Consider the following 16,243-nt stretch of genomic DNA (forward strand, 5'->3'; position numbering starts at 1 on the left):
TTAAATGAGTCTCTTGCAGATAGTGTATGGATAGGTCTTGCTTTTTTATCCAATCTGATACCCTGTGTCTTTTGATTGGGTTATGTAGCCTATTTACATTTTGAGTAACTATTGAAAGATATGAACTTAGTGCTATTGTTATTACCTGTGAAGTCACTGTTTCTGTAGATTGTCTCTATTCCTTTCTGGCCTATGTTACTTTAGATCCCTTTTGATATTTCTTGTAGGGCTGGTTTGGTGGTCACAAATTCTTTTAGCTTCTGTTTGTCTTGGAAGCATTTTATCACTCCTTCTATTTTGAAAGACATCCTAGCTGGATAAAGTATTCTTGGCTGCATATTTCCTCATTTAGCACCCTGAATATATCATGGCAGTCCTTTCTGACCTGCCAGGTCTCTGTGGATAAGTCTGCTGCCAGGCTCATGTTTCTACCTGTGTAGGTTATGGACCTCTTTTCCTGAGCTCCTTTCAGGATTTTCTCTTTTGTCTTAGATTTGCAAGGTTCACTATTACATGTTGAGGTGTTGATCTATTTTTATTGATTTTGAGGGGGTTCTCTGTGCCTCCTGGACGTGAATGGCTGCTTCCTTCCCCAGATTAGGGAAGTTCTCAGCTATAATTTGCTTCAGTATACCGTCTGCCCTCCCTCTCTCTTTCTTTGTCTGGGATCCCAGTTATTCTAATACTGTTTTGCTTTATGGTATCACTTATCTGTTGATTTTCCCCTCATGATCCAGTGGTTGTTTATCTCTTTTACTCAGCTTCTTTATTATCCATTAATTCTCTCTTCTGCATCCTTTATCCTAGCAGTTAGAGCCTCCGTTTTTTATTGCATCTCATTAATAGCCTTTAAAGTCTAGCTTTGTAATTGTTATTCTGAGCTCTAGTTCTAGCATCTTTCTTATATCCATACTGGTTAGGTCCCTGGCAGTCAGTACTGCCTCTTGTTCTTTCTTGAGGTGAGTTTTTCTGTCTTTCATTCTTGCAGAAAGTGGTTGCTCTTCTATTTGTAGAATTGTAGCAGTTCTTTTCTTAGATCTTCAGTTGAGTTGTGTTTAAAATGATTTGATAGCTATCCAGCTAATTTCCTGGGGCCAGACAAAACTAAGATCTCCTACTCCTCTGTTGTCTTGGATATTCTCCCAAAACTAATTAAAATTCTAAAAGGTGATGTGAATCACCATTTTGCTTTTTAAAGAAACTGGGTTTTTTCCATGTAAAATAAAGGTTATCAGTTCAAATCTTGGTACATTTTATAAAAACAAAACGTAATGTTGTAATAAAGCAGCAGTAGCTTTGTTAGGCAACATACTATTTTTTTTTTACTCTGTGCAATAAAATACTTTGTTCATACTAGACTTATTCAACATGACTAACAGTCACTATGGACATTTCATGAATCTTCATGAGTCTCCCATAGACTTTACTGTTGAGGTGGGGAGACATTTACAGTCATAATGTGCCATGAAAACTTGAAAACATTATTTCTAGTAGGAGATAATGTTCATATTATTTGAATTGCTTTTAAGTTCTAAACAACTGAGTTACAAGAACTGAAAATGGAAAGCATTCTAAAAGCCCGTGAACACTGTTGTTCACACCCTTCTTCAGAACACACTAAACTTTAAACTTGTTTGACACATTTCTTTTACACAGCAAACAACAGCAAGCAATAAAAGCCTGACAAGTAATGCTGCTGTGTAAACATTGCAACTATTTCTGAAAAAAGCACAGGATATATACTCAAACCTGCCCAGTTCCATAATCTGTATCACAAAGATCACGTAATCACACACATAGCTATATACATATGTACGCAAGAATGTAGTAGAATGACAGTAAAGTCTAGTCACAGTAATTTACAGGCTCGGTATATATTTTACACTTGAAGGAAAATTTCAGTATTTTAGAATCATTTAATAGGTGTTATATATACTACACTTTATGAAATCTGAAAGATAATGAAATAAAATTTTTCCAATAATTTGATAATATAACAGACACTGTTTCCCCAAATACTTGTGCTGTCTGTCAATATGATCTGTTTGATCTTAGAACCATTAATCATAAAGACTGAGTGGAATAACTAGAAGAATGATGAGGGCAAAGATGATTACCAATTTGATTAACTCAACACAGATTTTGCATAAATTAACAGATCAGGAGTTGCAACTCAGTCATTAAAAAAACTCCATTACCGGTTATTTTGGTGCTGTAGGTAGAGTAGCACATGGTAAAAAATATGAAGTATCGTCTCATCAGTTAACACTTAATGAAAAGGTGCAGTATCTGGTAGAATGGAAAGGAGCAACTGCATCCTGATTGTTGGACTAAATATTATGTTCACTGCACTCTCATTTTCTTTTGTTCTCTCTCTTTTTTTTTTTTTAAGATTTTATTTATTTGAGAGAGAGAGCACACGCACACAGGAGTAGTAGAGAGGGACAGAGGGAGAGGGAGGTACTCCCCACTGGGCAGGGAGCCTAAGAACGTGGGGCTTGATCCCAGGACCCTGAGGTCATGATCTGAGCTGAAGGCACATGCTTAACTTACCAAGCCACCCAGGCACTGATGCCCTTTTTTTTTTTTTTTTAAATAAATTTTATTTTTTTGAAAGCAAGAGAGAGTGCACTCTCGTTTTCTGTATACACAGTTCAAAGCTTTAATGGAGTTTGGCTCTTACTTTTTTTTTTAAGAAAGGAAAAGTTAAAAAAAAAAGTCAAAAGGAGATGATAACTAGCCCTAATATGTACGTGTCAATATTATGAATATTGTCGTAAAAATCTGTTTTTTAAAAATCAGAACAGAAACTTAATTTTTTTAATCTTAAGATGTATAGAATGTTTCCAGGATAGGATATTAAAAATTATTCAAATCCATGCATGGTGTAAGATCATTTTTCTAATTGGGTTGAGTCACTTGAGTCAGTGTTTGGATCACCATTTTTTTTTTTTTAAGTGTTTGATAATAAGTTGTACCTCAATCAAAGAAGAAGTATGTTTGCTTTTTGAAATCTCATTTATTAGTTTCTCTGTAAACACGGTACCAGTAGTTCTTGTTCTTGCCTCTTACCCATGTCTTCCCTCCCTCCCTCCCCTCCCCTTCACTTCTCTCAGCGAGCTTGTGGGACTGGGCATACAATGTGAGGAAATTATGTGAGTTGGGAATTTCACTGTTCATTTTGGGAGAAGAATTACAGTTCTTTATAACATTTTCTAATTGTCATGGTAACTTTTTTCATAGTCAGATACTATGCAAAATATATCAACAAAGAATTTTTCTGATCACTTAAACAAATCAAACTTAAGTACCATTTGATACCCTTTAGTGAAGTTGGACATCTTTAAAGTAGGCTTTCTTTTAAAGTTATTGTGGAATAGACAATTTAAAAATTTTGTGTGGTTTGTTTGAAGATGTTTTCAAGTAATAGAATATGCTTTTCTCTGTTAGAGAACTAATGTTTAGGATTTCAATTTGGTGGGCAGAATATTTGGCCACATGTAGCAATAACCTTCTACAAAGATCATCGTGTATGGGCGCTTGGGTGGCTCAGTGGTTAAGCCGCTGCCTTCGGCTCAGGTCATGATCTCAGGGTCCTGGGATCGAGTCCCGCATCGGGCTCCCTGCTCAGCAGGGAGCCTGCTTCCTCCTCTCTCTCTCTCTCTGCCTGCCTCTCTGCCTACTTGTGATTTCTCTCTGTCAAATAAATAAATAAAATCTTTAAAAAAAAAATTCTTCTGTTTTACAAATCTGAAAATCATTGATCTGGAATACGGTGAAGTAAATATTTTAAATAGCATTAAAAAATCCCACACAGTATTTACCCTAAAGATACAAACGTAGTGATCCAAAGGGGCACGTGCACCCGAATGTTTATAGCAGCAATGTCCACAATAGCCAAACTATGGAAAGAACCTAGATGTCCATCAACAGATGAATGGATCAAGAAGATGTGGTATATATACACAATGGAATATTATGCAGCCATCAAAAGAAATGAAATCTTGCCATTTGCGACAACAAGAATTATTTTTAAAATAAATTCCTAAAATAAGTAGAGATGTAATTGTTCTGAGTGAAGCAGTGCTGGTGGTAAGGGTTTAGAGCCAAATCCTCTAGTGTTTATTTGAACATAGTTTTGAAAAGCCTAATATTTAATAAACATATTGAAATGTAAGTATTCTCTAACTAAATAGTAAGATTTTCCTGTGAGGGGAAAATCAAGGTTTTTCTTGTCTTTTAGACTTAAAGGTACTAAATATCTGCCATAAAGATAAAATAATCACTGTGGATTATTGCTTGGGATACATAATGGTGGATTGGGTGCCAGAGGACCGAGGTTCTGATCCCGGAGCAAGTTATTTAACGTGATGTCCATATTCTCACCTGGAAAGTTAAGCAGTTGAATTAGAATTAGAAGAGATTTTAGAGATAATCTGTTAATAGTCTGGTAATCAACTATTAAGTCCTCTTAACTCTTAGAAAACCCTCTCACACCATACAACTTTAGTAGATTTAGTATTTTTTTTCTTAAGTAATCTGTATGTCCAAGTGTTACTCAAACTCATGACCCCGAGATCAAGAGTTGTACGCTCTACCAATTGATCCAGCCAGATGTCTCAGTAGTCTTATTATCTTCATGTTGATTTGAGTCACAGTATATGGTTCTTCCCTTTCTTCATAAATGTCAAAAGGAAACATTAATATGATCTTTATTTCTCATAGGTTCAGCATGCACTGAAAAAATCCGAGAAGGCTTTGGATACCCTAAACAAAGCCATTGTCATTGATCCCAAGAACCCTCTATGCAAATTTCACAGAGCCTCAGTTTTATTTGCAAATGAAAAATATAAGGTAAGATATGTATCTCAATGGTTTTCTGCATTTTATTGCTTAAGTTTTGCCCCTTCTTTTAATAGACCAAAAGTTATTTATACTTTTCATCTCTAATAGTTTATTTTTGCCATTTTCAGAATCTTCATTTTCTTTTGTGATTTTCTTTATGAAATACTGATAGGTAGGATGGATTGTATGGATATTTAGGAATATGTGTTATCCCTCGTAAGAATTCCATATATAGAAAGACAGTTTTTCCATCAGGGAGTTATCTTAAAGGGAAGACCTAAACCATTCTCTTAGGACCCAAATATCTGAGCAGGTGGCAAATGAATGTGTGTGCATTATTCAGCGGATGTTTACTGAGTACCTGTTACATGTCAGTGACTAGGAATATAGTGGCAAGCAAAGCAATCACATTTCCTGCGTTTGAAGAACTCACCAGATGGTACCCTTTTAGAGGGGCAACAGACATTAATCAAATAATGACAAAAATAATGCATTTTGAGTACATAAAGGAAAAGTAATAGTGAGTTATGAAAGCTTATGATAGAGATACTTGGTCTAGCATGATGTGTTTATCTCTTTACTTCTCACACTGTTTTCCAAATTGTGAAGCTCTAGCATGGGGAAAAAAAAAAGAAGATAAGGAAAATTGAGAAAGGAAAAAGAGACACAAAGTGACATGGGGTTTTTGTCATCATTTACTAAATCATAAACCGTGAATCCAAAGTTTTGATTTAAAGTTCAGGTTAGTTGTTTAATAAATTTAGGCTCTTCCTAAAAAGAGTAAAAACTTACCGAACAAAAAACAAACAAACAAAAAACTCCCCAAATTTAAATGCACAGAAAATGTTGGGCCAAATAATCCATTTCAGTAGACTCCTTAGAAATCAGTTCTTCCAGGACACATTGACATTTGCTGAAATAGAAAAATACAAAACCAATGATAAACTCTTAATATTTTCAGACTAACAAAGATACATAAAATCAACCATCTAATTTATTCTTTATGAAATACTGATAGGTAGGATGGATTGTCATTTATTCAGTGATTCCCCTATCTCACTGTTTTTCTTCATTAAGAAGTAGGTGTCTAGTCCTACTGTTTTTGTTCTTCTGTAAAAGCTACTTTTAAATCTAAGAAACACTTTTCAACTTTTAACTTGCTCTTCTAGGTACTATAATTGTAATTCACCATTTATTTTCATGTTTCTGCTTCATTGTACCTCTTTACATTTGTGGTCAGTTTCTTCAATTGAAGGATTTTAATCAATTTATTACTCTCAGAGCCATTTTAATGCCATCACCTCTACCCAAGTATGCCATATAAATCAGCCCTGTGCTTGGTTCAAGAAGCCCAAATTCTGATCTGACCCATTGTTGAAGTTATAATGGTCACAGTCATTTTTGACTACCAGCTTAGGGTTTGACTAAATGATAAGGCCTACCTTGATGCACGGGTATACCCAATCTAACGCTACTAAAATAAAAAGGAGTATGGGGAAAAGTTACGGATTACTTGTGAAGTGTCTTGGCTTGAAAAATGGAAAGCAAATGGTGGCAACCTCTCTGTGGCAAAAGCCTTGAGCTGCATTGACATCAGGTAAGTCTTAAGTCTGTCAGGCAGAAATGAGAACTCTGATACTATGTTAGATACTGTTTCTCAGTGAGTCTTTGTAATTAGATTATCAGGGTGGCAGGTATGATAGAGGCATGAAATGTTTATAGCAATTACAACACGCAGTTATAGAAACCCTATCCATTCTGAGCTGTGTGGTGAGCAGTGAAGGACTGGGGTTTGTTGTCCCGATTAATACTTCTTTAAAACAGTGGTTCTCAGTATGGCCTGTGAACTTCTGGGGGTCCCCAAAAGTCCTTTTAAGGAGTCTACAAGGTCAAAACTATTTCCAGAGTAATATTTAGATGTTATTTGCCTTTTTCACTCTTGTTCTCTCACCAATGGACAGTGGAATTTTCCAAAAGCACATGGCGAACAGATTGAATGCAGAAGCAGATAAGCGAGTCCAGCCGTTTTAACCAGAGTTTTGAAAAAATGTTAAGCAGTGCCACTATTCTTACTGACTTACTGTTCTGAAAAGTTATTTTTCATTAAAAAATATTATCTATGTTAACATGTAATGCTTTGGTGTTGTTACTTTTAAATTAATGGATAAATGTTTTTAAAACTTTTCACATTTTAATTTCTGATAATAGTAAGTATTGATAGCTATAATACACATTAACAAAAACTCTTTGGGTTCCTCAATAAGCTTTAAGAGTATAAAGAAGTCTAGAGACCCAACCAGTGTGAAAATTGCTTTTTTGCAATATTAAAATCAGTCTCAGGCTTCTTCATTGTGGTACAGGCTTCATCAGTCCCTGTCAGTAATGTTTGATAGGTCTTAACAGTGATTGTAAGTAAATGATATCTGTGACCACAGATCTTTTATCTTGATTTTTTATTCCATGTATATTTTACAATACTTTGTAGTATGGAAGGACTAGAAAACAGTCTACCTTGTAGAATTATCATGTGTAATAAGTCTTCCATTCCTAGACAAGCAGGTGTGATTCTAAGACCCATTCAGCCCAGCAGTATTTTGAGTTTTTCTGTTAGGTTGCCAGCAGTTAGGAAGACAATGAAGTGTTAAGGATGCTCCAGAGCCCCTTACAGACTTGTGTAAAAAGCAGCACTTTAAAATAAATACGCTAAGAAAGTGCACATGCACGTGTGTGTGTGCCTTTACTCTTCTTTTTTTTTTTTTTTTTTTTAATGATTTTATTTATTTATTTATTTATTTATTTATTTATTTGACACAGAGAGAGAGATCACAAGTAGGCAGACCAGCAGGCAGGGGCCGGGGGCGGGGAAGCAGGCTCCCTGCTGAGCAGAGAGCCTGATGCAGGGCTCCATCCCAGGACCCTGAGATCATGATCTGAGCCAAAGGCAGAGGCGTAACCTACTGAGCAACCCAGGTGTCCCATATTTTTTATTCCTTTTTATTAGAGAAAACTTCAGACATCACTATATTGTGATAATGAGTCCATGGAACCTACCACCCAGCTACTTACATACTACTTCACACAAAAATATTTTTTTTTAATCTTTTATTTTAGATAAAAGTAAAAAATAAAAAATTTATGTAATATTTTTTACATAAAAAATTTGCAAAAGCCAAGAAATTACATTTGGCCTTACGGTAAGAGACGGTCAGGTAAGGATGTATTAAGCTCTCTTAGAACTGTGAAATAAGATTGGTTCCTTATCTTTTATACCCTTCTTGGAGAGAGAATACTAAAGTCTTATACCAATCAATGAATAAATCCCCTAATTTACCCAAATGCCCATATAATCCTCTGCTACCTTTACTAGCCCACTGTCTTTGATCACTACTTTATTCCTTATATCTCTTTGGGGGCTTTTTATGAAAGTAACAGGCTTATTACCCAAAAATTCAAATAATATGAAGATATAAAAAAATACAAAGTTGAATGTGCCTCATAAGGGGACCTTTCAGGGAGAAGCATTGGTAACTCAGAACATACTTCTTTAGATCTTTTTCCTTATTTATGTATTTTTAATTGTACCTAACAAATTGGACTTACCCTCTGGTGGTAGGCAGGGTAATGATCACTTAAGGATGTCCATGCTCTAATCCTGAGCACCTGTGAATGTGTTACCTTGCACAGCAGAAGAAACTTTACAGATGAGATTAAAGATACAGACCTGAGTTGGGGAGAGTATCCTGCCTTATTGAGGCAGTCCTGGTCTAATCACATGAATCTTAAAAGTGGAGTATCTTTCCCAGCTGTAATCAGAACCAGAATGAGAAAGACTCAACCAGACTTTGTTACCTTTGAAGTTGGAGGAAGGAGGCTACAAGCCAAAAACTGTGGGTAGCCTCTAGATGCCAAGAAAGGCAGGGAAACAGATACCCTCCAGAAAGGAAGGCACCTTGATTTTAGCCCAGTGAGACTCATATTAGACTTCTAATGCACAGACTGCAAGATTAAAAAAAATGTGTCTTATTTTAAGCTGTCATAACTGTGGTCATTTTTCACATACTGTTCTATAATTTGCTTTTTTCACTTTAACACTCCTGTGGAGAGATATTTGATACTTACCTTTTTTTTTAATCCTAAATTATATTGGATTTTGTTTTTACTACAAAGAGGCATAGAGAAGAAAAGTATATAACCTCTGTGGACATTAAAGAGAAATAAAATCTATTTATGTTAGAAATTTCAAAAAATAAAGCAAGCTACCAAGGAAAAAATAGAAGGTCTCTTCTCCCCTTTTACCTCAATCACTCCCTCCCCAAGAGTCAGCCATATATATGGGGCATATATGTATTGATTTCTGCCAGAAAAAAGAAAAAAATATATATATGCTCACATAAATATAAAACATGGGAATACCCACATAACTGTTTGTATATGTGTGATATATATTTTGTTACGAAAGAAATAGTATTTTTGCACGTACTCTTTTGCATCTCGCTTTTGGTTTTTTGTTTTTTTAATTCTTTTAACATACGGTTGAGCACCTACAGATATAGTGTCCCATAGAGGATGGACCACAATTTATTTATCTAGGCTATGATTAGACACACCTTGTTGTGATTTGCAGCAGCATGTTGGATTGAATATTCTTACAAAGGTGATTTAGTGAACTTTTTTGAATATACCCCTGAGATAAATGCCTAGCAGTGAGATTGCTGAATCAGTGGTGCAGTTTTTAACTTAATAGATAGTGCTAAACTGTCCTCACAAACAGGTTGCATCAGTTTACAATTCCACCTTCAGTGGTGAGAATGCCTGATTCCTCTTTCTCATGGTAACTTTATGCAACATCAAGTTATTTTTATTTTTGTCCATTTGCTAGGTGAAAAATGGACAATATCTCATTTGGGGAACCAGTTTCATTTTTGATCGTCATGTCTTTTAAATGCAAATCTATTTCTTTATCTTTTCTCTCAATTTCCCCAGCCCTTCAACAATGGTCAAAAGATTTCTAGACAGTTTTTACTTAATTCAGAGGGTTAAATTTTAGACTCTTCATCATTAGTTAAAATGACAGGTTGGTATTCAAAGCTTAGTTGTTTGCATAGGGGAAAAGGTTTATTAACAGAACTTCAAAATTGTTTTATTCTGCAACTTAGTTTTCAAAATGCTTTTACACAGTGTAGTGGAGTATTGTTATTTTAAATAAAATGGTGATGGTGATGCAACATGGTGGCTTAAGTGGGTAGGAGAAGAATAAATGAAACAAGATGGGATTGGGAGGGAGACAAATCATAAGTGACTCTTAATTTCACAAAACAAACTGAGGGTTGCTGGGGGGAGGGGGTTTGAGAGAAGGAGGTGGGATTATGGACATTGGGGAGGGTATGTGCTTTGGTGAGTGCTGTGAAGTGTGTAAACCTGGTGATTCACAGACCTGTACCCCTGGGGATAAAAATATATGTTTATAAAAAATAAAAAATTTTAAAAATAAATAAATAAATAAAATGGTGACAAAAGCAAGCATTGTCACCTGATGTATGTGCTCTCAGTGTACTCTGGTGAATTCCTGCCATTTCTTAGTTCCTGTTCTCATAGTATTTTCATCCGTTTTATTTTCACAACAAGAACTAATGCAATAAGGAAGTGCATTGATTAAGATCTAGTATAAGCTTTAGGTAAGATGACTTGGGAAATCAAATAAAGACACTTGCTTAATTAGAACTTTGTAAAATTTTGCTACTCTGTTTTTCTTTGCTTTTTTCAGTCTGCTTTACAAGAACTTGAAGAATTGAAACAAATTGTTCCCAAAGAATCCCTCGTTTACTTCTTAATAGGAAAGGTAAAGATTGGGGCCATGGTCCTAAATTGTGACTTTGATAACAAGTATTAACTTCTGAAGAAGAAATACAATACATATTGTGCAACATCTGTTGAGCAAATTCAGCTAGAGCTCTGAACTAAATGCTCTGGGAATAAAGAATGAATTAAGTTAAAACATTTAAGACGATGATATCCTGATTAGGAGTAAGAACACACACTCCATAATCCTAAACATACTGTGGTTTTGGGCATGTATTAACACTTAACAGCCAATGGCAGTCCTGAGTTCATAACGGAGATTGTGTCTTAGAAAGCTCTTAGCCTCCAATGATCAACAAAATACATAGGCATCCCCTAAAAGAAGAAAATTAATGGTTCTGTGTTGTCTTAGCGAGAAGAACTGGCTTCCAAGATTTCTAAGACAGACTAGTCAAGACTTTATAGACTTGGCCACTAGATGCCAACTGGTTAAGGTAACTGGGAACAGTGGACAGGTGTTTAGAGTTGATATAACAGCTCTTAAAATCAGTGTAAATAAATGCTGATCAAGCAGCTTATAGTCCATTTCTTTTAGTTGTCATTGATCCAGTCAAAGTATGATTTATTGGAAGCTCACTGTCAGAGGCAAGGAATTCTGAAAATATCTGAATATATTAGAAGGAACTAGGTTAGTCTTGAGTTTTTCTATAGGATGAAAATGGCCTACTTATCAGAATGGGTTTGTAGCATGTAAATCAGAAGCCTATTTAAATTACTAATGTATAGGATTTTATAATTGAAACTCACAACTTAATGAAAAATGTAGTGCTGCTGTTTATTTTTAGGTTTACAAGAAGTTAGGTCAAACGCACCTCGCCCTGATGAATTTCTCTTGGGCTATGGATTTAGATCCTAAAGGAGCCAATAACCAGATTAAAGAGGCAATTGATAAGCGCTACCTTCCAGATGATGAGGAGCCAATAACCCAAGAAGAACAGATCAGTGAGTATCATCCATAAGAACCAGGTTTGTATGTGTATCAAACCAGAGAGCTAATAAAACATCACCTCAGAGTTAGGCAAAGGGGGACAGATTTTTATTTATGACATAAAGTAAACATGGAAGTTTTCTTGAGTATTAAATATTCAGAGAGCTACCTTTGCATAAGGATTTGTAGTCTGCTTTTTATTTTTTTTAACCGTAGTATACTTTTTTATACTAAATGGAATTTTAGAGAAATTAAATAGGGCAATATGTTAACAAGTACATGTGGTATCAGGTAACTAATCATTTTGGATCTAATTTGCTGTGTGACTTTGATAAATCCATTGCAAGTTTTTCCTAGGACCTCAGTTGAGGTTTAAATACGTAACTAATGCCTGCCTTACGCTTCATAGGAATGCGGGGTGGGGTGGGAATGGTAGAGGTGAGAGTATGTTGAAGACATTGTAAGTGCTAAGTGAATGAAAAATAAATCTATGCACATTAGAAAGTATTGACAGATCTGCAGTATGACTATTCAAATTCTCCGAAACTCTAGCAAATTCAAAATCTAAAAATACGGCTAATGTATATAAATTGAAGGGTGAAGAAGAGGAGTGAACAAAGAAGTAGTTTAAAGCAGTAGTAAATACTCTATCCCTAAATTGAGTGCATATCTTTTTTTTAAGATTTTTCTTTAAATTTTTTTATTTGAGAGAGCGTGCAAGTGGGGGAAGGGTAGAAGGAGAGAATCTTCAAGCAGACTCCCTGCTGAGCGTGGAGCCCTGCATGGGGCTCTGTCCCAGGAACCATGAGATCATGACCTGAGCTGAAACCAAGAGTCAGATGCTCAACTGACTGAGGCACTCGTCACTTGAGTGTATATCTTAAAATAACTAGTGAGAACTGAGTCCGTTTTTTTTTTTTTTAAAGATTTTATTTATGTATTTGACAGATCACAAGCAGGCAGAGAGGCAGGCAAAGTGGGGAGGGGGAAGCAGGCTCCCTGCTGAGCACAGAGCCCGATGCAGGGCTCGATCCCAGGACCCTGAGATCATGACCCGAGCCGAAGGCAGAGGCCTAACCCACTGAGCCACCCACGCACTCCCTGAGTCCTTTTTTAAGATTTTTTTTTTTTTCTTTTTAGACTGGGGGGTGAAGGGTGGGGGAGTCGGGGGAAGGGGTAGAGGGAGAGAGAGAATCTTAAGCAAGTCTACACCTAGCATGGAGCTGGATGCAGGGCTTGATCTCACAACCCTGACTGAGATCACGACCTGAACTGAAACCAAGAGTGGGTCACTCAATTGACTGCCATCTAAGACGCCCCTAATAGTATTTTTAATAACAAGAGAATTGAAAAACTGCTGATGAGATGAACTAAGATGCCTTTGTTCCAGAAAACTTGGCAGAAGGCTTTAACTAAAATCATAATTCCTGTAATCCCAATAACCCTTTTTAAACTGAGCGTGTATTTTATATTTCTGTGGACTAGCAGGGACTGTTCCCAAAGTAGAGTCAAGAGTTGGAGAAAATGTCAGTCTTTTTTCAGTGTCTTAAATACGTAATTCCTAGCTAGGGTAGGAATAATTCCTACCCTAATTCTAATTCGTAGCTAGGGTAGGAATAAGGAATTCATTAGGGAGAGGCAGCTTTAATATTTAAAACTCTTAAAGGTTAAATGCAATGAACTGATCTCAGACATGCTGTAAAATAAGGAACCTGAGTTGCATTTTATTGAAGGATATCAGGATTTTTAAGGGCCTTAATTTAAGATCTCCTCTCTCTGCATGGAATAGTTTTCCTTACTTGTTTTCATGAACCAAGAAGAAAGATTTGTCAGATACCTTACTGTAGACTTTTATTTTTATTTTTAAAGTGGGAACAGATGAATCCCAGGAGAGCAGCATGACAGATGCAGACGACACACAACTTCATGCAGCTGAAAGTGATGAATTTTAACTTCTGGAAATCAGACTTTTGCAACTGGATGTGTGACTAGTGCTGACATGTTTCTTGTCCCTCCATATACTGAGTCTTCACTCTTGAGCCGGCAGTGTCATCATCCATCACTTATACCATGAGTGTGCCACTTTCATTGGACCCTGACTGTACACAGAATGAAAGGCAGTGCAATATTTAGCTGCTAACAAGACTGGCTCTTTCACCAGTATGAATGGCAATTTAGGGGGTAGGATGGGGAACTTTATGTGTTTTTTTTTTTGTTTTTGTTTTTGTTTTTCTTTTAATCTCCCTTTGTTGGAAAGCTATCATGGAAGGAAGAGTTATGTTTTATCTTGAAGGAACCATTAGATACGGAAAATAGTGATGAACCAGAATTTCTTGGTCGTTTTTCCAAAAATTTGTTTTTATTTGGTTCTGTTCCTGATTAACAGAGTGACTGACCTTCATTTCTAGGTTCTTCAAGAATGGTGTTAGCAAGTGCCAGATGGAACAATAAAAAGACATTGCCTATAACAGAGTAACTTGATTGCCAAGGAATGTAAATTACCTTAAACTTGCAGTGTCTCCCATAAGCAAATGTAATGGGCACATTGGGACTCATGTGTAGGAATCAAATATCCCTCCATACAGTGTACACTTATTCTTGGCAAGAATGCTTTAATGTCTAACCAAGAATTTTAATTTATTCATCTTGCTTCAAAGTGTTGATCATTGTCTTGGTATTGCAAACTTTAAAGTTGTCCCTTTACCATATTGCCTCTTCTCTTTGAGCTCTGTGGGATCACCTTTAACATTCAGAGATGGTAGAGTGTTTGCCCACTGAAAAGCCAAAACAAGGCCCTTAATAGCCATTTAAGTTCACCATAAGAATCAAAATGAGAACACTAAAGTGGAGAGACTTTAAGAGATCATGATAGTGAAAGCCTTAATACAATCAAAATTGTACCATAACCTTGACTCTATATTTGTTCAAGAAAATATCCCTTTGACTTTTCTAAGTGTGTAAGCAGGGTGCAAGAATGTGTAGTTACCTTTGGTTGAGGTCATTTCCATTCTTTCCGGCTCTCTGCTTCAAATTATTTTCAGTAGCGTGAGTCACCAAAACGTTTACCGAGAGTGATTGGGTTTAGGCTATTAGAAAATTTTAGCTGCAAAAGAAAAACCCCATTCTTATGAAGGAGGTGAGTTCTCTCCTGAGTTTCTCATAAATTGGTGTCTTCGGGGAATGGCCACAATTTTAAAGATCTAATTATGCATAATAAAATGGGAATTATTGGAAATTCACAGTAACAGATTTAAAGTCTTAAATTGTGTATCTCCTTTATTGTAATGTATTGAAATTTTTAGAGAAACTTTAGTTGTTAACTTTTTTTTAAGTGCCAATGTCAGAATATAACAAATTATAGTTTCTTATGAATGACAGGCCTACGGTTATTATTTTGGATTATTTGATGAAGGACAAATTTATCTACTGGTTACCTGTACTTGTTAGTCAAGTTGTAAAAATAAGGTGGATTACAGAAGATGTGAACAAAATTTTAACCTGTAGCTTCAGTAACTTCCTATCATTTACTGTTAATCTGTTCATTTGAATGTGGATTAAATATCGCCATAAATTAATTCAAGTCAGAGTCTTAGATTAGGTATTGGATGCCAGAGAGATATTTAACAAAATTTCCTACCTAAATCCATGTAATATGTGCTGCTTAAAGAAATAATTTATAAGAAAAAGGAAAGGTTGGGAGTAAATGAATATCATTAAAAATTCCCAAAGGCTAGCACTTGGATTCTAACAAATATTCCATTTTATTCATTAGTTCTGTAATATTTAATTTTATATACCTTTATTTTTTTAATTGGCGAATCATAAGCCAGCTATATAACATTATCAAATACAAAATTTCATAAAAACCTTCAACCTGAGCTCTATTACAAAGCCTGGAGAAAGCTGAGCTAGAACATAATTTGCTAATGTATAATTATCTTTTTGTACAAAGTAGGAATTTATGTCCTGTGCCAGAGGTGAGAACCTTTCTGGTACTAATTTTGAGACCAAGGATAAAAGGATAGTTGTGGAAGGCACACCATGGCAATGGCTGGCTATGGGATGCTCAGCCCAAGCTTAGCCTGATTTCATTTTCCTCATACCTACTTTCAAAACGTTTAGGTATTTGAAACCGTATTCCCACCTAGTAACTGTTTCTGGCTTGCTTGCTTGCTTGCCTTTTTTTTTTTTTTTTTTTTTTGCCTGGAATGAGGATCAAATAAACAGAAAAGGACATACATTTTGATCAAGCAAAATGTTTGCTTGAAATTTCAGTAGTTACTTTGAAGGAAATTTAAAATACTACGAATAACATCTTTTTTAGTCTCTAAGCTTTTCATACACATACATATATGTGTACACACACACACACACTTGTTTGGAAGTTATGTTCTGGCATTGGATATTTTTCCCCCTTGGAAATGGTTCTTAACTCTGGGATTTTAGAAGGTTAGAAATATTTTTTCAAGTGAACAATGGTACTCAAAATAATGAAAGGTGGTCCCAACTTTTTCTGTATTTCATTATTTTAAAATTTTTGGTTTTTTCCAAGAACTGCAAGTTACATTTGAACCATGCTGCTGTTGTACCTTAAACAAAAACTCAGTGATA

At 35.6% G+C, this 16,243-nt stretch overlaps 1 protein-coding gene across 5 annotated transcripts in view; it reads left to right on the forward strand.

Moving 5' to 3' along the window:
* The window catches only part of CDC27 (cell division cycle 27), a 71,164-nt gene extending 55,799 nt beyond the window's left edge, over positions 1 to 15,365 (forward strand). For 4 of the 5 annotated variants that reach the window (XM_059380783.1, XM_059380784.1, XM_059380786.1 and 1 more), the window contains exons 16-19: positions 4,726 to 4,854; positions 10,610 to 10,684; positions 11,490 to 11,646; positions 13,502 to 15,365. In XM_059380783.1, coding sequence (XP_059236766.1) covers positions 4,726 to 4,854; positions 10,610 to 10,684; positions 11,490 to 11,646; positions 13,502 to 13,584 — 444 coding nt within the window. In that variant the 3' untranslated portion in view covers positions 13,585 to 15,365. Of the gene's footprint in view, positions 1 to 4,725; positions 4,855 to 10,609; positions 10,685 to 11,489; positions 11,671 to 13,501 lie in introns of all 5 variants that reach the window. The other variant, XM_059380788.1, reaches the window with a different exon arrangement.
* Positions 15,366 to 16,243: the final 878 nt, after the last annotated feature.

Source organism: Mustela nigripes, chromosome 16 (assembly GCF_022355385.1).
Source record: "Mustela nigripes isolate SB6536 chromosome 16, MUSNIG.SB6536, whole genome shotgun sequence".
Classification (NCBI taxonomy): Eukaryota; Metazoa; Chordata; class Mammalia; order Carnivora; family Mustelidae; genus Mustela; species Mustela nigripes.